General features: G+C 40.0%; 3 protein-coding genes across 4 annotated transcripts; 1 reads left to right on the top strand and 2 right to left on the bottom strand.

The window, feature by feature from the left end:
- Positions 1-408: 408 nt before the first annotated feature.
- Positions 409-6647, bottom strand: LOC137595316 (sodium- and chloride-dependent neutral and basic amino acid transporter B(0+)-like). The gene is made up of 15 exons (XM_068315333.1): positions 6520-6647; positions 5646-5790; positions 5418-5549; positions 4585-4746; positions 4329-4443; positions 4108-4240; positions 3069-3209; positions 2855-2990; positions 2675-2767; positions 2458-2583; positions 2252-2370; positions 2051-2150; positions 1844-1953; positions 1499-1666; positions 409-1417 (listed from the first exon to the last, which is right to left on the bottom strand). The coding sequence occupies exons 1-15, from the start codon at positions 6583-6585 to the stop codon at positions 1262-1264; spliced, it is 1902 nt and encodes a 633-aa protein (XP_068171434.1). The 5' UTR covers positions 6586-6647; the 3' UTR covers positions 409-1261.
- Positions 6648-8792: 2145 nt separating this feature from the next.
- Positions 8793-11839, bottom strand: fmoda (fibromodulin a). 2 transcript variants are annotated; one of them, XM_068315899.1, is made up of 7 exons: positions 11734-11807; positions 11530-11577; positions 10679-11071; positions 10404-10526; positions 10169-10309; positions 9825-10092; positions 8793-9584 (listed from the first exon to the last, which is right to left on the bottom strand). In XM_068315899.1, exons 3-7 carry the CDS (start codon positions 11051-11053, stop codon positions 9433-9435), a joined length of 1059 nt encoding a protein of 352 aa, XP_068172000.1. In that variant the 5' UTR covers positions 11054-11071; positions 11530-11577; positions 11734-11807; the 3' UTR covers positions 8793-9432. The 2 variants fall into 2 exon arrangements, with proteins under 2 accessions (XP_068172000.1, XP_068171999.1); XM_068315898.1 differs by lacking the exon at positions 11530-11577 and having other exon boundaries at positions 11734-11839.
- Positions 11840-19538: 7699 nt separating this feature from the next.
- On the top strand, positions 19539-24138 carry zgc:113307 (uncharacterized protein LOC553753 homolog). Its single transcript, XM_068315951.1, has 5 exons — positions 19539-19994; positions 20956-21260; positions 21416-21740; positions 21841-22158; positions 23193-24138. Exons 2-5 carry the CDS (start codon positions 20961-20963, stop codon positions 23342-23344), a joined length of 1095 nt encoding a protein of 364 aa, XP_068172052.1. The 5' UTR covers positions 19539-19994; positions 20956-20960; the 3' UTR covers positions 23345-24138.
- The last annotated feature ends 2388 nt before the right edge of the window (positions 24139-26526 follow it).

Raw genomic sequence — 26526 nt, 5'->3', positions numbered from 1 at the left:
GTGTGTGTGTGTGTGTGTGTGTGTGTGTGTGTGTGTCTGACAGGGATCTGCAGTTGCTTCCTGTACTCAATAGAAAGTAAAAAGGATCCCACCCAGCTCACATAAAGGCTCGATCAAGAGCAGTGTCAGAACTGCAACAGCGCTACCTGAAACTACTACTAGGTTTGCTTTCCCAGTTATGTGGCAACTTCAGAACTTTAGTGCCAAAAATTCTTTTTGCAGAATTTTGCCAAATATTGACTCTCATGATTCACTGCACACAACTTCGTGCTGTACTAGGTAGTTTTATCTTGTCACATGCTGACTGTGTGGAGGCTGAAGAGTCATGCACTGAGTCATGCTGTAAGGCATGAGGAAAGAGGCAAGTAGGACAAATTTCGATGACATGTGAGGTAAAATGATCTGTATTTTCATGATGTTTGAACACAACCTTAAGATTTTTTAATTCTAATTCTATGACCTATGGAATGTCAAACTACTCATGTGATGAATTTAGACGTCACCCTGGAGAAAAGGGATATACCGTATGTAAATTGACAGACTTTAAAAGGTTTAACAGAAGATGTGAGATAAGCTTGTACACAGTAACATTTGATCAATTTAACATAATTTAATACATATACGAGCGCTAACAAGATTTCAGTTAGTAATGACTCGGTTTGCTTGTTCTGTGATTCATGACTAACTCAATTACAGTATAACAGCTTAAATTAATTCATCTCGCATCAGAGATCAAGAAAGCCCTTAGTTATGACAGCATGTCTGAGCAGTTAACTGAATATAAGCACAATACAAAACATTTATTACCAATAAAAGATTATGAAATTAATTAAATTTGAAGATTCTGAATGAAAGTCAATGAATGAAATAAAATGTCCATGGATCAATGAAAAAACAAAAGGAAATACTACCTCATTCTTGAAAGCTGTTCGAAAACTTCTATGATGTGCACATTAAATTAAACTATTTCTCGTAACATGTAAATCTTTTTATTTTGTTCCAGGTTTTTTGTCCTACACAAACTCCATATGCTATAAACACCTCACACAACTCTGTCATTTGTTGCCTGTCCCAACAGCAAACGGTGGACAGCAGACAAAAAAAGTGGTCGTTCAGATAAGGATGATGATGATGTTGACGGTAGTAATAAAGCACACTTCACTGTTTACACTTAGTGCTTCCTGGAGGTCAGAATTCATTCAAAGCCAGTTAACTTTCAGTACGTGTTTACAAATGTTAGGTAAATATACAAAACTAAACATCAGAGCCATGAATTAGAAATTACATTTACATTGACTTGTGGTGTGTTTTTATGTTTCGCCCTGTAGCGACAGCGTTCTTCAGAGTAGCGTTGTCCTCGGTGGACGTCCAAGTAGGGATGCCATTCTTCAGTTGGAGAGCACAATGACTTCAGGCGCTGTGTGAAGACATTAACATTATGGTCCTACTGAGTTCAATGGAAACAGTCTCAGGCTATGCTGTCAAAAAAGATACACACCATCCAGAAGTTTCCCCTTGATCTCTTCAGTTTGTACGCTGCGATAACAGGTATCCAGAGGACTACAAATATGGCCATGCACCAGCCAAGAGCCAATCCCCAGGCTGGGAACTGGATTTTTCCATAGGATGGTGGTGTGAAGGTCAGCAGAGACCAAATCAGGATCACCTGGAAATCAGCATGCATTGTTTGTTTTATCAAAAATGATCCAAACTAAGGTGATGTGGGTCTGCCTGAGAGACGGTCAAATTTAAATTTGCAGAAGCATCTTGGACGTCACCTCCACTTTCTTGCCGGCTCAAAACCCATAGTGATTAATACAATGTCAGGGGATTTTATACTCACCACTAGGATGCAGGGGCTGAGGAAAAACCAACATGCTCTCCACCACAGCCAGAACATGAAACTTTTATTTCCAAGCATCATCTCAATGTCTTTAATAAAACGGTTTCCTCCTGGAAAGCATGAGATGAACACAAGCATGAACTCAGGCGAGGTTTAAGGCCCTTGTCATCTGTATACTTACTGTACACCTCATACTATGTCATTCACCATATATGTAGCTGATACCAATGATCTCCAAGAGAACCAAAACTAGCAGCACCCAGGTAGCAACAAACTGGTCGATAATAGTCACCCAATATATTCCTGCCTGTTTCAAACACACATACAGTATTCAAAAATACATAAACATTGAGCAGTATCAAACATCAGTAAAACAAGGTGAAATAAAATGTTTTAAGTCATATTTACCCTTGTGACGCATGGTAGGCCCAGGATGTAGAGGGCAAAACAGGTTCCTATTGTTAATGAAGCACGTTTGGATTTGAAGGTTTTAGGGAAGGCATCAAGCAGGCAGGTGATGATCACCTCTGGAAGTAAAACGTTTCAGGATCCGTGAATATAATGCAACAGCAACGGTTTGTTTATCCAAAATGAACACCAAATGAAGATTTTACCAATTCCAGCAAATTGAGAGTCCAGACCAACAGTAAGAAGCATGAAGAAAAACAAAATGGACCACAGAGGTGCAATGGGAAGCTTCGATAGAGCATCTGGATATGCAATGAATGCAAGGCCAAACCCTGCACAGCAGCAAAGAAACAAGATATCAGACACCACCAGCAGGTATTCAAAATGTTAATGTCATGTGTTCTCGAGTTATGTCTGTCTGACCTTCCTTCACTACTTTTCCAACTGGCATGTTGTAGATTTTAGCCATGTGACCCAGGATGGAAAATATAGCAAACCCCGCAACCACACTGGTACCTGGCAGAAGACGAAAAATTGGAACAGAGAAAATATTAACCATATAAATATTATTTCAATAATGCTGTGAGAATAGCTGAGCTTTACCAGCATTAGTAATCGACACAATAAAGGAGTCCTTGAACACATTGTTGTGGAAGTTATTATAGGAAGCAAGAGTCATGACTCCACCCCAGCCAATAGAGAGGGAGTAGAAGGTCTGGGTGGCTGCGTCTTTCCACACCTAAAAACACACAAAAACAGTCAATCAAAACAAGGTTTCTCTGTTTTTCAAGGGGATTTAAAAAAAGTGACGTCCAACCTGTGCTTCTGTCAGTTTGGTCAAATTGGATTGGGAACCGATGTAGAACTCTATCCCGTCTCTAGCGCCATCTAGTGTTAAACCTCTGATCAGCAGGATCAGGATCACCACATAAGGAAAGGTCGCTGTAAAATACACAACCTGAAACCACAACAGCCGACACTTGAAAAAAAGTAACAAACACTGACATATTTCACTGCTGCTGATAAGAAGAAGAAGAAGAAAGTCAACTTTATTGATCCCCAATGGGGAAATTCTGGCTTTAATTATAAAAATATCTAAACAAAAATATCTAAACAAGTTTGATGTGTTGAAATATACATATTTCTGTTCCTTTTCTGCTCAACATCAGGCATTCACACGTAGTTCTCATCTAAAGCCTGTTTTGCTTCCCTTCGGAACATTCCTAAAGAATAGCTGGACTAGCTGAATGATGCCATGAGAGGAAATGGAACTACTACAGTACTCTCACTTATATCTTAAATATGTAGCTGGAGCCATCTTCTGGTGATGTTAACTTAAAGATGTGGAGGGAGTGTTGCACAAAAAGAAACTACTGATGGCCTGAAGATTCTGATCATGGCAGCACGACAACAGAGCAGAGGGCCAGGTCAAACAGGTAGGGCCTACTAAGACCAGACTAGATTGGAGGTACAGGTTGTCTAAGGAAGCCACCGAGACAATCACGTTCCTGCCTGACAGGAACATCAGGAGTAGGAGTATTTAGTGATCAGCATGACGACCAGTATTGGTCGGTTTGTCCAACATTTAGTTCACAATTATCAAAAATAATTGGTTCACATTCCTGTAATGTTCTGCTGTGCTCTCTTTCCTCATTTTCATCCATTCCCATATTCCCACATATTATCTGAATGTGTCACAAACTAAAGAAGTTACTGTGAGCTGCATAGAGGAGTGGACAGAGTTCAGAAAACTCATCAGAGACGAAAGAATGATTTGTGCTAACAACTTGAAATGTTGTGCTCTGTGTTTGAAATTTGGATAAGGACAAATTGTTGTGAAGTGGATGTTAACTTACTTTGCCTGAGGACTTGATGCCTTTAATAAGCGCTGCAGCAACAAGTATCGAGCTCAGTAGCAGACAGAGGGCAAGGTGCCAAACTACTGGTCCAGTTTCATCAAGACCACTGGATCTCTGCAGAGCCACGTTACTGAGGAGAGAGACATCTAATGGTACAGCCACAGCAGTTTAACCAGTGTATGCGGAATTGTGTTTACATGTACGTGTGTGATTCTTACTCCCAGTACTGTTCACTTGGGCTGTTCACCGGAACTGTTATGATGTCGGAAGAAGGACAGGTTCCGTTTTCCTGAGTCCAGTTGGCCATTAAAACCCCACTTATGTTGCAAAACACTAGAAAAGTAAAACTTTACATTTCTTTCATTTCTTCAGATCTCACCATCCTGCAAATTCTTACATCTATGTCACCCCCACCCCAAGAGAACAACAAGATGTGACCAGACAGCAGATTAAATGAAAATATTGTCTCAACACCTGTAGTCATGTTGTTGCAGCCACTGTCAGCTGAAGGGAGGCAGCTGGTCCATGGCAGAGGAGACTGGAATGAGGCGAACATGTAATATAGGCTGTAGCCAATAATGACATTATAGTAAACTGATACTATTAGAGTCACTGTAACCATGGCAACGCCAACACCTGCAAAGATAGAGAGTGAGATGGAAATGCAGTCTGATGCAGCTTTAAAATATTTTGAAAAATATTGAAAAATATTTTTCATGATAGTGACGTCATCAGAAGGAGGATCAGAAATGTTTTTTTTAAATGTTTTTTTTTTTATCAACGTCTATTTTGATTCTTTTAAATCATGTTGCAACAAGATCCCAAACCTGACTTTAATTTAGCAGAAATTTTATTTAAAGTTCACTTTTTTAGTTCTTCAGTTCAGTTCTTCTTCTTCTTCAGATATTTTCAATATGTTTAAAAATGTGCGAGTTATCACCTCAAACGCATTTTTCATTGGTAAGTTTTGACTACATAACAAATTGTATTCATTCTGGAATTCTGTTGAGCTTTAAATTCATTTTTGTTTTAATCAAAATGAAAAAGTAAATTGACTTGGTGTGTGATTCTCCAAGCTTAACTTGAACTGTGAATAATTTTAAATTGGTCCTAAAGCAAAGGATTCATCCATCCATCCATTTTTCTATCCATCCAACCGTCCATCCATCCATCCATCCATCCATCTTCATAACTTGAAAATCAGAAGACTAAAAGCTAAACTGAAATAAGGAAATCCTTAGTATTTCATGTTGTTATCTTGAGATGAAGCCAGTAGATTCTTTGCCTACCCTTTTTTTATGTCTTACCCTGCATTATTGGTGCTGCCCTCCATACATTAATTGGCCCTTGGCTGCAAAACTGACCGAAGGCACTCTCCATGAAGAAGAGAGGAATTCCAGTCACCACCAACATCAAAAAGTAAGGAATGAGGAAAGCACCTGATCGGGTGACACAAGAATCACCATTTAACAGTGGTGCTATCAATCAGAATATCTGAAAATCACCCCCAGATGGAAAAGACAACAAATATTTACCCCCTCCATTCTCATAGGCCAGATAAGGAAACCTCCAGATATTTCCTAGTCCAACGGCGTAACCGATTGTCGAGAGGATGTACTCTTTTTTGTTGGCCCAGTTCCCACGTTCAGGATTCTCGTCGCCATCATCCACATGTGGGTCCTGCTCAAGTTTCTCAATGTTAAATTGTTAAACATGTAAAACGTCCATGACCTCATGTTGTAGATGAAAAATGAAGAATATCCCAGTGTTTAATCTTTTAAATACTAACACTACAGAATCACGACTGCCGCTGATCTCACTGATAATCACTCCTATTAGGAGAAAATCTGAAGTGGCTACGAACACTGAAAGTCAAGAGACACCGCTGACCAAGTTTACACTCATCATACAATCAAAACAAGGGTAAGATTTCTCATTGTTCACACCATCATCCAGGAAGGTGGTGGATCGTCGATAAAACTGGTCACTTCTAATTAATTTTAACTCTTGTGTCAAATTAAGATCAGATTATGGTGGTTTAAGAGCCTCACTTTAGATGTTGGCTCTCTTATCACTCACAGAAGATTTGCTTCAATAAATCCACTATATCCATCCATCCCTTTTCTCGTAGATGAGATGACTGTAATACTCTTGTCTATCGGCGCTTCTTCCGCTCTTTGCAGGTCAAAGGTGTTACTGGAACTTATCCCAACTGAGTCAAATCGAACTATGCATTCAAGTCAAACCTTGTTTCACATTCAAGCCTCTGCAGAAAATCATTAAAAACACAATTCACTTCATATATTTACTCTTAAATCTGTGGGATAAACTGATATTGACTTGCTAACATGGTGTAACTATTTTAAACTTCCTAGTTAAAATGCAGCCAAACAGGTTTTACAATCCTACCTGGCCGACAACAGCAGAGTTGCTGAAAATCAAATCTTTCAAATTGCTCCACTTAAATCCTCTCATGTCCTCTTGTCTGCTTATTGATGGTCTGCACAAGAAATTCAGGAAGGTCTTATTCAGGTAGGTTTTAATTTACCCCACCCCCCTGCTGACATAGAAGGCAGTGAAGTTTTCAACCAATCACCTGCTGCTACCTTCGCCTAAACACTCCTGAGCTGGTTGGGTGAGTACACTTGTCAAAGAAGTTTCCTCTTGTGTGACTGGTGACCCACATCTGCCCACTCTGATACAGAGCTGCTTCGGGCTGCTTTCTGAATCACAACATTGTTTGTGAAGTTCCATTTTAAAAGAAAATTCCAGCTCCATTATAAATGAGCTGTGATGACCATTTAATGTGTGTGTGTGTATGTGTGTGTGTGTGTGTGTGTGTGTGTGTGTGTGTGTGTGTGTGTGTGTGTGTGTGTGTGTGTGTGTGTGTGTGTGTGAGAGAGAGAGAGAGAGAGAGAGAGAGAGAGAGAGAGAGAGAGAGAGAGAGAGAGAGAGAGAGAGAGAGAGAGAGAGAGAGAGAGAGAGAAAGAGAGACTCATATGGGCCACACCTGTAATAACTGGTATGACTGATCATGGATCTCATTTTGGTCAATGACATCATCCGCGTCACTCATAATCACAGTGTGATCATGTGACCACAACCATGTGAGATAGCATAACAGGTGACAAAGAGATTAGTGTAAAAGAGTCACATGACCCATCAGTCAACACTGAAACATACTGTATATACAGTACGATAAGCAGTATAAATTATTTTGATGTGATCAGAGATTTTTGTGTTAGGAGAAGCTAGAAAACAGTTCAGTCTGTCTCGTCTCTAAATCGTCTCTAATGTTTGCATTCCTAGTCTGACGTGTGTATGAATTACCACCATACTGGACGACATCACAAACAGATTTGTGCATCTTAGGTTGAGCTCAGTATGACTGTGAGTACAATGTGATATAATAATAGTTGACCTCTGACTTCTGACTAGTTACATAGATATGATGCGGCGGTATCTCTGCTCAGTGTCCTAACTGTGCCTGTGCATAATGTACAAGGTGAAGCCTGCTGGTTCTTGAGCCCTGCTGTGGTCAGTGACGTGATGTCACAACCAATCCACTTTAAACCTATAATAGACATTTGCTTTAATGACTGTATTCTGACCACAAATAAGAAAATAGTGGCTGTCTGACTGTCCCAACAGCCTCCAGCTGAATGTGTCACAAAGAGTTCATCACCGGTCACACTAGGAGAATGAGACAAACACACAAGCACATATCGACAAAGTCAGGATGGATCATCTTAAAATACTCTAAATTAAAATACACTAAATGATGTTAGGCATGGTTTGATGAAGACAAAGATAATATGGAGGCAGCTGACAATGACATAGTAGGAAATGACCATAGGAATAAAAAGAGTAAAGTGTGGAATGGGTTGGAGAGAAAAATTTGTATACACAATATGTGAGTCTTTTTCATATCACAGTATTACATTATTACCGTATTCTTCAGAGTGACACATTTTCTAGTGCTTTCGAGTTTTATCGGTATTTTGCTTGGTATTTGTTTGGTTTTTTTCCTGGTTTCTTCCTGTTCATTGTCCGTATTAACTTATATCTGCTCTCCAGAGGTGTTCTCTGCATGCACTGGGTTACTTAACAGGGTGTGTGTGTTTGACCTGCAAACATCAAAAGAGAGAATAGACTAACTTACCGGTAATTATTTCATTTTGATTATTTCTGTTTTGCTTTATTCCCTTCTGTTCCTTTTATTGAACACAGAGTAACAGAATAAACGGAGAATCCTTTGGCAGATGAAGGTTCCCCCGTCCTGCATAACTGCGTTCACATTCCACCTCGGTTATAACTTGGTATGAGACAGGGCCTTACTGACATCATCTCCGGTGATCTGCTATCTGTTAAAAGCCTTTCGTCTCTGTGTTTTGAACGGAAGTCTCATAAAACTTTTCATATCCTTCAAATTAAACTTTGATTCAACACATAAATGTGTGCTTAATACTATGAGAGACTGTTTAAATAGCCTTGATTCAAAAGACGTCAGATTTATTGCTATAATAGAGTGCTTCTGTTTTTCTCCTGAATCTGCTCTCATCCTATAAAAATCACTGAATTAAATCCACACACACAGACACACACATTGAGACAGTAAAACAGTGTACTATATATACAGGATGTAGTCAACTTCAGAAAAGCAATGGTCTTTTTAAAGGTTTTATGTATTCAACAATAGGCTTGTATACAGAAACTGTTTGTCAGTAAACAATCCATGCAATTCATACAGTGATCATAATCAAACAAGATAATAAACCCAAAGGTCTCTGTATATGTAGTTCACTACAGTCCTGCAGGAAACATACTGTCATTGAATGATTTAAGCAGTAAAATTCATATCATCTTCTTATTCATCCCTAACCTTCTGAATAATTGACAATATGTTTTGTAGGAGGACAAACCTAAAACATTTAGAAGATAAAGACTAAAAATCAATGAAGATTAATAATCCCAGCACGATCATTTCTGGAAAATCAAATCAGATCAGATACATACTTACATACTGTATGGAGGCAAAGGGCTAATTTAGCTTTTAATGCAAACCATTACTGACTATTTGTCCACGTTTGACTGAAAAACTGATAATGATTAAAGGTTTACATGTAGATTGATGTTTTATTGTTGTTTCAAAAGGACAATAACTGCCATGTAAACAAATTAAAGTGGCAACCACTGACATTATATCTAAGGAGGGTATTACAGCACACATATGCTGGCGAACTTCAGTTATATCATCACCTATGCTGTGCGTCAGTATCAATTTATGTCACACAAATAGTGCACCACACTGGCGATACACGGTTAGATATCAATGGTGGGAACCAGGCGCAGACACTGGTATGCCTCTGGAGGGATATCCTTGCGGGTGATCTCGTTTCCATCCAGTCGTAGTGTCCGCAGTTTGGAGAAGCTGGTCGGATCTATGGTGCTGCAGAAACTACCCAGAGTGAACTCTGTGTGGATGAATGAGAGGTGGGTAAACGTTAGATTAAAAAACACAAGAGTCACTGTTTGCACATCAAGGGAAATGAAAAACCCTGCTGAGGAGATCCATAGTATTTCTAAAATATTTTTGCTATTGAATTTAATCAGATTTAACTAACATTTGACCTGCAAACATCAAGAGAGAGAAGACGATTCTCTCAGACCTTTAATAACTTTTCTAAATAAGAGAAAAAAACAAAAAAAATTACCTTTAATGTAATTGCCTTGCAGATAGAGATGCTGTAGTGAGGTGCTGACTGGGGGGATTCTCTCCAGTTTATTGAAGCTCAGGTCCAGTTCCACCAGCCCAGTCACATTAAAGGTGTTGGTGGGGACACCCAGGTCCATCAGCTGGTTGTGGGCCATCCTCACGTACTGCAGCTGAGAGAAGTGGCTCAGGAAGTTCTCTGGTAGCGATTCGATGGAGTTGTACTCCACGTAGAGCTGGTTCACATGTTCAGGAAGTCCATCTGGGATCTTGGAAGGGTAATGGGAGAACTGGAGGTCATTCAGGCACTTAATGGGACTACTTTAAAGAAATACAAACGATTACCTTTGTCAACTTGTTGCTGCTGAGATCCAGCATTGTGAGGGATTTCAGTGGTGCCAGAGATCTGCCCAGGTCTGACACAGCGTTGTCATGGAGATACAGCATAGTGAGGTCATCCATTCCCTCCAGGTCATCAGGCGTTACCTGAACAACAGAATTTATCATTTTAACATGTATTGTCTCAGATGTACGGCAGAGTGGGATGGATGGATGAATATCAAACTATAAACGGTGATACCTTTTCTATTTTGTTGTGGTTGATTCTCAGGTCTCTCAGGCTGCGAGGGAGGCTTGTAGGAATCCTAGTCAGACTGTTGTGTTGGAGGTATAAACGCTGCAGTCCGTTCAAACCCAGGAATGCCTGAAAAATGTGGTGGAGGATGAACAACTCATTTACATCTACAGGATGAGATCAGGACTGAAATCATGTGTCGATAATATGAACGCAGACAACTCATCATGCAGGACATACAATTTATTGAACGTTTATCCTAAAACAATAAGCAGGTTTACCTTCTCACCAATGGCGTCAGACGTCAGCTGGTTGTGGTGCAGCATGAGCCACACCAGATTGGTTGCATTGCTCAGAGCTGAATCAGAAATGGCAGAGATGGCATTATTTTGGAGGTACAAGTATTTCATACGGGAGGGGATGTTTGGCATGGCTGTCAGGCCCCGCCCATCACAGTACATGGCCACGGGGAAGGAAGGGGGGCAGTCGCACTCCTCTGGACATGTCCACCCTGTGGTTTCCGCCTGCAGGGATTCATATTGGTGTCCTGGGCTTCGCCGGTACAGCCAGCCCAAGGGATCCGGCTCACGTGAAGTAGAGAGTGCACACAAGGTAGACAAGAGGAAGACAATCTCTGTACGCATCATCACAGTCATTCAAGTCCTCACTGTTATCTAACAGAGACAAAGACAGAGACACAAGGTCATAAAGCCACAACAGATATGAAGTGATTCACAAACTGTCAGCATTAGAGGCAACTATGACTCTTATTTTTAAACATTTTGAAGACACCGCGAAGACTAGATCCCTTAAACGTGTTGTGTAGTTTGAGGTAAATGATTTGCAAAAAAGATAAAAAAAACCCCAAAGTTAAATATACATTAAGAAACTAAGACGTCTAAAAGCGAAAACACAGCTTCTTACACTTAAAGAGAACAACATTCAGAAAAGAAAGAACACTGCTGCTATGGACTTTAGATAGATAGATATACTTTATTTATCCCAAACTGGGAAATTTAGAAGTTGTTTTAGTTTGGAAGTGTATCTGCCTGCAGAGAGGTACATTCTTAGGGGTCTTATTCCTCAGGGAGTCTAAAGAGGATAAATTAAAAAAAGAAACCAAAAGCCCTACCATGAACCACAGCTTTCATTCAGAATGGTTCTTAGTGCTTCCACAAACCTGGTGGGAAAATCCACTTACTCCTTAATTTCGGGAACCAAAATATGCTCAAAGTTATGTATTAATTTGTCTATTGTAAGGTTTAATTTAAAAAATACAACAAACACACATTCATATGCATGCATTTACATTACATCCATACAAACACACACCTACCAAATCGCAGAGACTGGGCCTCCTTGTCTCTTCTCTGTCTAAGAGTGCACTCAGGACTGGGTTTTGGCAAAAACACTTTTGTCCCCTCCCAGCCCTCTACTATTCTGCCATCCCACCTCTCCATCCATCTCTCCATCTGTTCTTTCTCTCCTGGCTCCTTCCACCCCCTTACCCTCCTTTCTGCACCCTATTTTACTCATTTAGGCATGGCCCTGTGCTCCCAACACTTCACTCTGTAGCCTCTTTTTTTCCGGCCCTGTGATGTGGGATTCTGTGAGCGTGAGAGATCGTTTCCATGTGTGTGCAGCAGTGAAGCTCTTACTGCTCATTATTTTTTAACAATGAATAAATTAGTTTATGTTTGTTGTTTTAGTAATCAACAAGACTAAATTTGCTTGTTTGTTTTCACACCTCAGCATTTGTAAGGGGGTGTTGTAACGGCTAGTTGTGATTTGAGCGTTTGATAAATTCTATCGCTGTCACATATTCCTGGCAATATTCAGTGACAACATAATGCAAGAACAAAGAACAAAGACAATGGATAACAAAACCTGCTTTTCTATTTTAATGCCCTTCAGTTCATTTGACAAAGTGCTTTGTGGTGGAGGTGAATCCATTCCTCTCCTGCAGCCTTACGTTTTCTAATGGGTTAAATGAAAACACGTGTCTCTCATGTTGCCTGTCTGGCCCTCTTCCTGCTCTATCTCTTTCCTCCATCACACGTTTATCCTGAAACAGTCTCGTTCACTTACTTTCATGTTGATTGTTATTTTGGGACATTCCTCTATAATTTTCCAAAAAAAAATAAAATAAGAATGAGCAGAAAATTACATCTGCAAAGGAATGAGCTACTTTTTTTTTTTTTTTCGACAGTCAGATTTCGTTTAATTAACACATGGTCATCTAATGCATGAAAAATAATAGATTGGTGGGTGACAAAAGTACTGCTAAAATGGTAATTGGTCATTTCATGATGTCACATTTGCTGTGATCCATCCATGTATAATTTCCGTAGAATTGTGTTGTTGTCTTTACTTTTGCAAACAGCATTACAGTAGGGTGTCCATCTGTCAAAATGAGGAACAACTCAAAGAAATATGAATTATAATGGACCTAGAACAGGTGCACAATGGTGATTAGATAGCTGGTTTGATAGAATTTTAAATCTGTTGGGTCCCAGTTGAAATACAGATGTTCTTGCTTTGAAATCCAATCTTTCGAGATATCATGCAAACAAACTGTAAAATAAGGGTGATTAAATAACCTCCTCCAGCCCTTGTTGGCAGCGGTAACGACATGTAATGATGAGATGATGGTGGAAGTCTGGAATGAAGGGGAACGAACATAAACAGGGGAATAGACAAATACACAATGCATTGTTTTCTCTACTGTCGTTCTGCAGTTTATTATAACAACATCAAGAAGAAATGTTTTCTTTTGTGTGTGTGTGTGTGTGTGTGTGTGTGTGTGTGTGTGTGTGTGTGTGTGTGTGTGTGTGTGTGTGTGTGTGTGTGTGTGTGTGTGTGTGTGTGTGTGTGTGTGTGTGTGTGTGTGTGTGTGTATCCGCAAGCATCTATGGACACCAGATGTAGCAGATCAGACCAGCCACTGCTCGGCATTATGAAACACAACATTAGTCAAAACCATTATTTCAAACAGCCCCTCGTTTCTCAGTTAAACAGTCTGGAGAAGCAGATACGAATGGAACCACCCCCACAGTCTTTAATGAGGACAAGCAAGCTCATGAGCGTCAGGAGATTACCTCATCATTTCATACATTCTTTTATTAGACTTCAGAATAATCAAGAAATTAATTCTGACTAGAACTTCAAAGTAAGAGGCCCAGGTGGATCATGCAGAGCCCCAACATACTCATCCCCCACCCGCGACCAGACATCCCATCTCCTGTCAGCATCATGAGCATCACTAAGCAGGGATCAGAGGATCAGAGGACCAAGTCATCTCGACTCAGGCCATGAACTCCTCACAGGAATGTCACAGGAATGTCCATTCAATCAATCAACTTTAAAATCATTCTATTTTTTTCTTCTCTGTGTGCAGAAAAAAAACTTAGTTTAAAATATTGAAACGTATATTAAGCATCCCCTTCATTGTGTCCTTCATCAGCCCTTCGCATGTGTTGGTGGAATGAAAACAGGTCAGTGAAAGGAAATTGACTTCAGAAGCTTTTGTTTTGCTTGGAGACTGTATCATATATGTTTAGCAGCAAGACTTCTCTTCATCTGGCTGCCATACAGATTCCTGTGGCCTTAATCAATGTGAAATAATAAAAAAGATGTGAAAACGTTTTGTGTCTTTTGTTGAAGGAGTTGAATAATCTTAAATGTTGAGGAAGAAGATGCTACTACTTCTGTCTCTCTCTCTTTCTCTCAAATGCACACGCAAATACCTTTGTCACCGGATATTAACTTATTATATTCTTACATAATGTCTGAGACACAAACTCTTCTCTGAACCAACATTACATGGTTAACTGAGGTATGAGGTATATTAACGTTTAACCTTGTGGTAACCTGGTCCTTGTCTTCACAATGTGATTTACGAGTCTTTACACACTGTGCAGCTATCAGTTTGACAGTTGTGGGCTCTTTTGAAGTAGCACACTTCCTCTCTCATCGCATTCCAAAGAACCTGTACAAAGTTTTAATGTCGAAGAATCTCATAATATACCAAAAGTAACACTTTTTTATAAAGTCGTTGCTCTTAATGATGTTATTCATGTAATAATTACATAAATGATACTAATTCTGTCTCAGTGTTCCCTCGACAATATGTCTCCTTACCGTAACTTGAACCATGGCACCCTAGGGCACAGGGGGACCATAATGCATGGGATAGAAAGCAGATGTCCACACACACACGCACGCACGCACGCACGCACGCACGCACGCACACACACACACACACACACTCACACACACACACACACACACACACATCTTGCACAGATGTTCATCATTACACCATCTTCTCTCATTTTTTTTCTCCTGCAGATACAAGCTACACATTGTAATAGACATATTATTGAATGCAGGCTTAATATTGATCATCAGTTGTGATTTAATCAGTGTTAAATCTGCTATGAGATCTTGAAAGCACACTAAAGTGCACTACAGTGCAAGTCGTCCAAGTAGTTTAACATGAACCATCTCTACCATCACCACCGCGCCTGGGGCATACAGCCATGGTGAACCTTGATTTGTATGCAAATGAGCATGAATAAAACACAATAAATACATGTCGTAATATTAATGTTTTCATTGTTAGTGAATGTGAATAATATTATTGGTCACTCCCTAGCCTTACATTTCTTCAGAAGCCTTCTACTTCTTTGCTCCAGCCTGGAAGGGCCAGATGATTGCGGAGGGAATGGCGCCCTCCAGTGACGGCGATGGGAACAGTGGAGGGATGAGATTTGAATTTCACTAAAAGCAACAACACCAGGGAATTCACAACACACAGCTATAGATGAAGTCTGGGATTGATCTAGTAAAAATGTGTTGCTCATGAGTAAACAACAAACATGTGATGTGTTGTGTTAATAACATAGTACAGATGTTAGGCTTTGTCGGTGTTTTGTTTATTAGTTTATCTGGTCCTTAGGTGCGATGGGTACAGACTCTCTTATTATGAGTGAAATTCAACATAACACAGAGATAGAGCATACAAAAAACACATGTGAGGATGAACGTGTTTTTGTTGGCCCTTGTTAATTTTTACATCCGGTGAAGGGGATATATTGTGATTGTCAGTGTTTGTGTGTTCGTCTGTCCATCCATTTGTCCGTCCGTTCAAATGTCCACCAAATATCTTCACAACTGTTGCAGATAGAAAGATGAAACAAAAATCAAATTACTCAGGTGGCAAAGGGGACGAAAATGAGATGATGACCTTGACCTTGAATAAACTAGTAAACTTGAGTAAACTAGGTCAAGGTCAAATTTCAACTTTTGTACTCATCGCATATTTTTAGAAGGCAGTGATGTAATCTCTGAAACCTGATGAGATACAATCACAAAACAAAAAACAACATTTTCAGGAATCCAGAGGCACAAAAATGTGTATGTCAGGGTAAAATGTTGAATTCAGGGGTGTGGTTGGTTGTTGCAGTCTATGACTGCCTTGTTGATTTAGAGAATGTTTCTGTCTGCGTGAAGGAGAAATCCAGTTATATTACAGCTCCACAGAGAATTGAAGACTCTTTCAGCTCACTGTTCCAGTTGCAGTGAACTACACACAAAACAAAACTGAATGATGACGTGTTCCTCTGCTGGGTGTGTATCTAAAATGAGCTGCCGTGTTCGACAAATCAACAGGAACACAGTGATGATGTCACAGTTGTCCTTAAATTGCAGAGTGGGAATTTCTCAACTACTGTTTCCAAATGTTTCAGTCAAGTCTATTTGGTTTGCTTTTGATTTTATTTGCCAAATTATATTTTGTATAACCATGTATTTAGAGTATGATTTGTCAAAAAAAAAAAAAAAAACAGATGGGGGCAGCTTTTCTTTTTTTAAATCATGAAAAAATAAGCAATCCTCTTCTTCTTTACCTTTCTGCTTTCCCCTTCAGGGGTCTCCACAGCGAATCAGTTGCCCCCATCTAACCCTGTCTTCTGCATCCTCTTCTCTCACACCAACTACCTTCATGTCCTCTTTCACTACATCCATAAACCTCCTCTTTGGTCTGCCTCTAGGCCTCCTGCCTGGCAGTTCAAAACTCAGCATCCTTCTACCAATATATTCACTATCTCTCCTCTGGACATGTCCAAAACATGTCAGTCTGGTCTCTCTGACTTTATCCCCAAGACAAAATAAGCAATCAGCAGGACTTATTACATGCTGCTTCAAAGTGGTGATGTATTGTAATTGTCAGTGGTCGTGTGTTTGTTTGTTAGTCCACCAAATATATTCGCAACTGTTGCAGATGTAAAGATGAAACATAAAGAACATTACTCAGGCGGCAAAGGGGATGAAAATGAGATGATGACCTTAACGTTGAAAAAAATAGGTCAAGGTCAAATTTCAACTTTTGTACACTCAGGAACCGGGTAAGATAGAAAGATGAGGGAGAAGGCCAGTGTGAGTAAGACCGTATATCAAAGCTAGTGCTTTGATCAATGACAGTAGGTCAGAGCACTAGCTTTGATCTTTGACCTATACAAGTTGGTCAGGGTAAAATTTTGAATTCAAGGGTGTCGCGAGATATTGCAGTCTGTGACTGTCTTTATTCTTGTTCTTTTTTAGATTAATGGTAGCCCCTATCAGCCTAAATTATATACATCAAACATTCATATTTAACACAAGCTTAAAAAGACATAAAACATTTAAATTTCTGTGGCGGCCACAATGTGAGAGATGACCCGATCATGGTTCAGGACCATGGATAAGGACCAATCACACCAACATGGTAAGAAGACTTAGCCTAATGTGAACGGTCTGTAAAACACAACATTGATACCCCATAGATTAAGAGATTTACATCATTTCAGAATAACTCAACAAATGTCAGACTAAGTGAACAGTTCGCTCTGATGTTACACTTGATGGGCCCTTTTCATCTTTCCTGTTGGCGCCTTATCTGCAGCAATTCATTCTTCTTTTATCCACATCTCTGTCAACTTCTGAGCAGCAAACCAACACGTCTGACTAATTAACAGCGATGAAAAGAACTTTTCAGTGTGGAGACATTTGTTCTGTTGTGCTCACTAGTAAGGATGTGATTCAGCAGAGGTAAAAGCCATAGTGGGGTGATCCCTCCGATCCCCTCAACAAATCGCACCCTGCTGGTATTATCCTAATAAATCTTTACCATAAAACATTTGTACAAGTACCTGTATTTCAATTCAGCATTAAATTCACCCATGAGTGTTTGAACAGTTCCAGTCACTTTCAGGGATTAAGGAGTGTCTCTTTGTCTGCCAGGATGGAGGATCTAGTTGTTGTACGTGCCAACTCCCTAATAGGAAAAAGCCAAAGGCATCTTTACTTGAAAGCGTGGTTATTCTGAATCCTGATGACTCAACAATAATCAAATCCAATCAAGGATTACAATAAAACTGTGACTCATCCTTGAACTGCTGGGTTTTAGTTTTTCTCATAAGTGTGAACAAACTTGGCAGGAAAACTGATAGAATATGTCCACATCAGTGATGGATATCTATGACTGTGAACGGCTGTCATCACAGCGGATGAGGATGTTCAAACACAGTTATAAACATTTCATCAACTTCACCTGACATGCAGCTAAAATGCTATTGAAGGGAGCTATTATTATTGATCAACATGAAATCTTTGATTCCATCAAATGTATTTGTTCTTAATCCAAATAACAACAGCTTGCAATTTTTGGACCTTCAGGTTTCATTGAATAATTGGATTGTTGTATTAATGATGCTTGAGCATTTATTTTCAATTAAATGCAAAAACTTTTTCTCTTCTTTGTTCTGCGTAATTTGTCGAGAGTAAAGTAAGAATTTCCTGCTGTTCCTCCCAGTTAATCCAATTTCTACACACAGTTACTCCGTGTAGATGTGAGACGTTAATGTGTATTTCAGCAGATGTATTAGAGCTACAATAGGCTACATGTCTGCTTGATCACAACATTTTAACACTTAGACAAGAATTAACCAATGATAGACCAAATGTTAGAATTCATTAGCCACATGGTGTAAATAGATTCTTTATTCATTTGTGGAGAAAGCAATACTTCAGTGAAAGGTGTTGGTGTCTGGAACAGAGGGATCACAGCCAGGAGAGGATGAGTGTGTGTGTGTGTGTGTGTGTGTGTGTGCGTGCGTGCGTGCGTGCGTGTGTGTGTGTGTGTGTGTGTGTGAGTGGGGGGGGTTCCATTTCCTTCTTCTGGTTATGACTAAACAGAACAGAGTGTCAAACGTTAAATGCTAGACGCTGCCAACTGGCAGATGTCGACATACAGTGAATTCATTCATGTTTCCAGAAACCCTTACTCAACCAGTTTGAAATCAGTTACAACTATTTGACAAGACAGCCAACATCTGAGAAACGGCAGAAAGAAGGAAGGTAATAATGTACCTGACTGAAAATACTAAAATATTTGGCATGAAATTTAATGCAGGTATCCATGGAGATGAGAAAACAAAATCAATGACTTCAGTTGTGTCCTCCTATAGTGGCATTATGAGATTAACATTTTGGTTTTATTTCACATTCCGATTATTATATCATCAAATGTTTAATGTAGCCCCATCAGAAAATCAAAATCTCCCTAACACCTCTGTTCAACTGAGACCAAATCAATTGGAACTCAAATTGGAAAATCAATCAACAATCAATGGCGTTAATGCCAATTCTGACGTTTTATGGCTAATGTCAGTCAACCTAGCAGGATACTGGGCTGCTAGAGGGCGCTATTTCTGTACTCTCATTCTGAAAGACTGTCCTCAACTCTCCTTTTAGTCCTACCCTCTTCTCACTGTGCTCCCCTTGTACTGGGGGGAATGGAATCTGGAACTATTTTTCTCCACTTCTCTCTCTCACACACAAACACACACAGTGAAGCACGCACAGTCAAACACACATACACACACACACGCACACTCTAGAAATTGTGCATTGGTACACACAGAGAATGGTCTCTTTGGCTCCCCAGGTACTTTGTGGCTTTTATAAAGAACAGAGCCTACAGACCCAATCACACACACACACACACGCACGCACGCAAACACACACACACACACACACACACACACACACACACACACACACACACACACACACACTCATCAATTCACATAGAATCTTGAGTAATGATCAAAAAAATCTTCAGAAAACTTTGCACTGTCTAAAATGATCAGTTTCCTTTGATGACTGTTTTCCTCTTCATTTCCTTTCCTTGTGTACCTCTAATACAAATATATATGTTTCCACTTTGATGATGTGGGTTCAACCGTGACCAAGAACTGAGTTGTGAGAAAGGAGAGGAAAGATGATGGTTTGTGATTTGGGGTCTGGGTTGTGGGTAGCATTTAAAGAAAAAGAACGCAGCAGACAGTTGGGGTAAACATTACTGGCAGCTTGAAAACAAACACACGCACACACACACACACAGACGCACGCACGCATGCATGCACACACACACGCACACACACACACAGATACATTCATTTGCTCTTTACAGTTCCTGACAGCTCCCGTGGGTTTCATTGGAAATTTAAGACTTTAAGACGACCTTCCTCGGTTGTGCTGCTCTGGAATAAACAGGTAAGTGTCAGCCTGTAATGAGTTGCTCGTCTGCTTCCATTTTCTTTTCTCACTGAAGCAGGTAAAACTGGAAATTTTACAAAATTGCATTTTATTTAATTTTGGCCGGTCTGAGAAGACAGCATGTGCATTATTGTAAAACTGCACTTAATGTGAGAAAACTTGCAACTGCAAAAGTACTCTCAAACTGTTTTGATGATGCAAACCTTTCTTAAGCACTGTGTCATACAGCAACTAGTGGCATCTTTTTGAATTAGTGCATGCAAACTTTGCGAGACTTGCAGTAAATTGTAAATAATCATTCAGGGAAAATGTGTTCTTCCTTTTCTTACTTAGAGGATTTAATGCAAATAACTATTTATAAAATGGCAGTCATTTGAATATTTCAGCAGTGTCATAAATTCATTTAATTCTAATTTATCAATACATAACAAAGAGAGGCTGCCAGCAAAAGATAGATTGCTTTTGTCTTCATAATAAAACCAATGCTACCTCTAGTGTGTTGGTTGGTTGGTTGGTTGGTTGGTTGGTTGCTTGCTTGCTTGCTTGCTTGTTTTCTTGGTTGGTATATCAGCTGGCTGCCATGCTAGTTTGTACTGAAGTTAAATAGATAACAGATTTCAAACTCACTTACACATTATGTCAGTTCTTAAAGGCACACAGCTTGGAACAAGTCATTTCTATTAAACTTGAGGACTTGCTGGAGGTTAATGAACTCTGTCAGCGTAGACAGCAGTGACATTGTAAACCAGAGGAACATCAGAAGATACTGATTTCCTTAAAACCATGCTCAGCATGTCTTCAAGTGAATGCAAGAGCTTTTATGGATCAAAGGTCCTCCACTTAACGTAGACACTCACATCAGACTGAATAACTGTGAAGGCTGCTATTATTTGTTAAGATGTGAAGCTCTCAGGCTTCTCTCATCTTTCCCCTGCATGATTGTAAATTTTACCAACAGTCTCCATGGCTCTGCTGTTCTTTGCGGTGTTGGTGCTGCTCTGTGTTTCTGCCTCGGCTACTGGTGGAGCTGACATGGACTATGGAGGTGTTCCTCTGTGGATCAATCGCCTGCTTGGTGAGCCAAGTGTGCTGAACCTGCAGGGACGAATGGACTTGTCTTGGTTCCGGGTCAACAACCCCCAGCCTTGCCCTCAACAGTGTGACTGCCCTATCCAGTGGCCCACAGCGATTTACTGTGATCATAAAGGCCTGGCAGATATCCCTGACCACCTTCCAAACAGAACTCAATATCTGTTTCTTCAGGTATGGCAGACATTTGACATGGACACTGTTGATCTGTTTTCTTTAAAAAGTAACTCTCATTTTCATTTCCTTTTCTCATTTTAGATTTCACACAGTCCCTGACCTCCAGCTACAATATAAAATTGATTTTTTTTTGCTTTTTCTTTTGTTCCCAGTACAACAACATCTCATCCGTGTCCTCCTCTTTTCTGGCCAACAATACTGATCTCCGCTGGCTCATCCTGGACCACAACCAGCTGACCAGTGACCAGCTGGACCAGATTGCCCTGCAGAACCAGACCCAGCTATGCTATTTTTTCGCCAGCTATAACCACCTAAAATCAGTGCCAAACTCTTTACCAAGAGGACTCACACAGCTGCGTCTAGCCCACAACCGGATCAGCAGCATCAGCCCCAGAGCTTTCCAGAACATGCATAACTTAACGCTCTTGCTGCTGCAGGGAAACAGGATGCAAATGATCACCAAGGGAGCTCTCAAAGGTAGTTATTGTGTCATTTCCTTTCTGTATTTCACAGTACACACCCATAAAAGGAGATTCCATTTTTACGTATGCATGTGTGTCTTCCAATTTTCTTGTAGGTCTGGTCAGCCTGAATTTGCTGGACCTCAGTGGGAATCTGTTCTCATCCATCCCCAGATCTTTACCCCCATCTGTCCAGCAGCTCTATCTGTCCAATAACACCCTTTATCAGCTAGATGAGGACAGTTTTGTGGGTTTTCTCAACCTTAGGTACCTTCGGTTAAGTCGTTGTGGTCTGCAGAGCAGCGGGGTTCACCCGCAGGTCTTCAATTTTTCCAGTTTGGTGGAATTGGACCTCTCTTACAACAAACTTACCAATGTTCCCACAGTTCCCACCACCCTGCAGTACCTCTACCTAGAGGCAAATGAAATACAAGGTGAGCTGCACATGAATGTGTGAACAGAGTCGCAAAAGGTAGTTATCTTCCACATGTTGAATATAGAAGGGTTTAAAATTCAGTTTTATGATTAAAGGTACAATATTAGCAAGTTTTGTAGCTAACCATCTGGGTAGGTACAACACCCAAACCCTGCTGTGAGAGGGAAGATGAAATGTGGAAAATGTGACAGGAACTGCAAAGTAACTCACAGCTGGCCCTCATCACTGCATACAGACATGGGAGGGGTTGGGGTTGGGCAGCTAGCAGGCAAGCAAGTCTGAGATGGGAGACAAGGGGGAATGACGGAGGGACTCAGAGATGTAGAGAAAAAGTGAGAAAGGGTGGGGAAGAGAAGAGGGGAGGGAATACTGGGGTGTTGAATAAAGGGAACGTGGGTTAGCAGAGAAAAGAGAAGAAAACATCTGTGATGGATTCAGAGGTAAGAGTGCCAAATGAGTTTGAAGCACATGCTGTTCCCTTCTCCTCAGTCTCTTCTTTCCTCTTCTTTCCTGTCTGCTACCCATCATATTTCTGGAGATGACATTTACGACACGAAGCTGCCCCCCAGTAGCCAGGAGCCACATTTGGAGTCATGTGACAGTCTAGAAACAGTGACCCAATAGTGCAGTTTTGGCTCATTGTCCCTGTCAAAGTGAAATTGCGCTCTGGTTTCTCACTTGACTCTGCAGCAGAGCATGGGGCTGAGTACCAACGAGACACGCAGTCTCCGCAAGACTTCTGTAAAGTCACATTACTCACAGCCTGACAGCTGCCAAACACGAGACCCTGGGCTATGGAAGGCTTCACTTTTAAGAAGTGAGAAAGAGGGTGTTGAGGTTTTTTTCGTTCTCCGTTTTCACCACAGCACCTGCAAGAAGTCTGATGGGAAATGCAGACTCTTTAAGGGAAACGCTTGCAGGCTCTCATTAGGGGATTGAAGAATTTTATCATAATAATTTATATATGTTGAGTAAATGGTACATAATAAAAAATCAATAAGATATGTTTGTGTTCTGTCTGTTCACCACCAGGCTTCAACATATCTAGTTTCTGCAGAGAGGTGGGACCTCTGTCCTACTCCAGGATGAAGTTGCTACGGCTGGATGGAAACAAGATGTCTCACCAACAACTGCCCCATGACTGGGTCTTCTGTCTGCGAATGCTGGAGAGCATTTACATCTGACTCCTCCCTTCTGAGCTTAAAAAACAGGATCAATGTATTTGACTGGAAGTTAGCCAACCCCTCATTTGTCAAATCAAATAACACTGAAAGCAAGAAACCAGACGAGAATAGTCAAAATCATTACATCTTCAGTGTTTAGAAACAAAAGCTAAAAGGAAAGCTGAAAAAACAGACCTGAAAAAGATGCCAAAGACTAAACCAGCATTTAGTTTGTAAACCAGCATTGACATAATGTCATATGTCCTGATCAAAGTATGAGTGCAACCTCCCTCTCTGGCACATCTGTGTATTATTACTGAATGGGAACCTGTTCCATTTCTGACTGCATAGAATAAAATGCTCTGTTAAAACTAAGTTGTCTAATGGAAACAGGGAAGCATGCATGAATGGTATTTTTGGTAGCTTTTTCCTCAAAATGTGACTCGGTTATCGCATTAATGTGTTTATCAGCTGCACTGGTTCACACAAGAAGCCTGGTTGAATTGCAAAATATTCTGAGGCCGATTTTGAAAACATTTCGAACCCTGTTGGGGTCGTTAAAATGGAAAAAGAAAAAGAGTGAAAGAGACAATAATACCATATTTGAAATGCATATACTGTAGAAATATATATAATTGTGTTGCACTCTTGTTATCAAGTCATATATAACTATAATCATCATCCAATGTATTAAATATCCATGGGCAAAAAAAAGAAAAGAATTTTAACAGTTTCAGTTTCAGTTAAGTGGAGATTGTCCTTTTATTTTTTTATTCTTTATTTTTCTTTGTTTTCAATAAACGACACTGAAATATCTTTGAGGTGAACCAGATTGAATTATTTAAGATTCAACAACGACATAATGGCACAAGGTGTCCAAGTGCAATGCAGTTTAGAATGTAACTAAACATTTCAAACTGTTGCAAAGTGCATATAAAGAAATAATTATAATATTAATGAGTGGACAGGATGGAGGAACGGAGTGTGGAGACGTATGCAGCCCCTCTGTTCATGGAGATTTCACTGTTTTTCTTGGCCTTTGATTTTTAATGGAGCATTAAAACAACAAGAATGCACCCATTCTGGCCTTTACCATTGTTTAAAACTTCTGCACTCTATTTTCAAGCTTGTCATTCCACAGTTTATTCTCTTGGGCGGCGCTCTCACTACTTTATTGAAACACAGCTATCGGAGACAGTCAGAATTCCATTTCCATTTTGTCATTAGATTTTCATTCCTCCTCAGCTTGTCAGTGTCTAATTCAGAGTGTTTGTGTCTCTTCTGGTGGCAGCTGCTCAGTCTGCAGGGACATGGCCTGGAAACAAGAGGGTGGTCGGTTCAACAGGCCAGTATTGAGTCTTGACTGGTAGCTGGAAAGGTGTCGGTTCAATCCTGGGCACTGCCGAGGTGCCCTTGAGCACTGAACACTGAACCTGAAACCCGTTCCCAGGATGCAGGCACCTGGGGATTAATATGTGCAATCTTAGCTACAGAAAAAAAATACAAGTTCCTGATTGATCCATGGTGCAGTTTGCGATTTGAAGCTCATCCCAGGTGGGGTCACTCAAGTGAGGGTGTCCACTGACCACTCTATGGCACTTCATTAAAATAATGTGTGCCAAGACGACCTAGTGTGTAGAGAAACTTAATATAATCTGTCCATCATTACAAGACAACTTTCAAACAGTTCTTTCATGACTACAGAATGCAAAGATATAATATTATTTTATATAGTAATATACTGTAATTTTGTATTACAAACAGAACACAGTGCAAAATACAGAAGCAGAATGTGATGATTTGCATAACATTGAACCCCAAATGTAAGTGAAAAAAAATTAAACACACCTATTGAATAGCTGAATATGAGAACTAAAATAGTTTATTTCAAATTCTATAGACACAATTACAACACGTTAAAAAAAGTTGCGACAGTGACAACAAAATGCATAAAAATGAAGCTGGTGGAAAATCTGAAAATGAATCAGAATAACTGGCAAAGATTTAATGGCATCATATTATTAAATCATGTTTTCCAGGTGACAACATGTCTTTTAAATGTTGTAATAGTGTTTGATGATTTGATCAGACTTGTGCTAAATCTGGAGCAGCATTCACTCACAGCACCTATTAAGGATGAATATTAACCATTAAGTCTGAGTAAGGTTGTTCCAGTGATGATGTGCTGGCCGTCTCCTGATTATGTATGAAGTCATGATGGAAAGTTCACTGGTTGGTTCCATGGTGGTACTGAGAGGCTGTAAACACAAGAAAAGCAACCCATTTGCAACATCACTCTGTACAACAGAATAAAAAAATATGTTCTTATGTGTAATGTGATTTTTAAAATGTGTAACATGTCCCACTGGGACAATAACGTGTATTCTATGCAGTATCACATTATATTGCGTCATCTCGTCTCACATCATATATCATAGTCCATCATATAATTTGGAGGAAACACCTTTTTTCATATTTGTTCATATTTTGCTGTTTGAGAAGAGTTACTGTTGTCTGAAGAAGTGTGTCGCAGTCAGACCATCCTGGGTTAGGATCCGCCTGAGGAACTGTGATTTATCTGTGGAGTATGGATGTTCTTCCTGTGTCCTGCCTGTGGATATGAATGAGTGTTTTTCTTTCTTTGTGGTTGCCCCATGATGAATTTGTGACCTATCCAGAGTGGATCCTGCTTCTCTCCAACCGTCAGATGTGCAGGTAGGTGCAATGTTTTGCCTTTGAACGAAGCCAGACCAAGTCTTTCATGCTTCCAGACTTGATGCCAAATTGATCAAACCAATAGCTGGTTTCCTCATATATAACATACACATACACTGTAACAGTGGTATGGCCTAACCTCTCTTGACAAATAAAAGAACTGAGCATATTTTTTACCTGCAATACATTTAATGTTGTTTTTCTTCCCTAGTAAAATGTCTTAAAAATACACTTTTTCATCTGTTACTGCTCATGCTCGACTGCTCCACTGTTTTTCGTTTTAATCTGCAGGCTTGTCTTTATTTGTGTCATAGCTCTACTTCTGGGAACAAACTCGATTTCTCTCTTGATTTTTCTTGTATTACTGCAGTCTATTACTTCTGTAAATCACGATTGGTCATTAAGACTTAAACCAGACCTGTGATGTATTCCTCATTTTCAGAGCCTTGAAGCACGGTGATGCAAAGATTTAGTATCATTAACTACCG

This window comes from Antennarius striatus, chromosome 5 (genome assembly GCF_040054535.1).
Source record: "Antennarius striatus isolate MH-2024 chromosome 5, ASM4005453v1, whole genome shotgun sequence".
Classification (NCBI taxonomy): domain Eukaryota; kingdom Metazoa; phylum Chordata; class Actinopteri; order Lophiiformes; family Antennariidae; genus Antennarius; species Antennarius striatus.
This window is presented reverse-complemented; position numbering and strand designations above follow the sequence as displayed.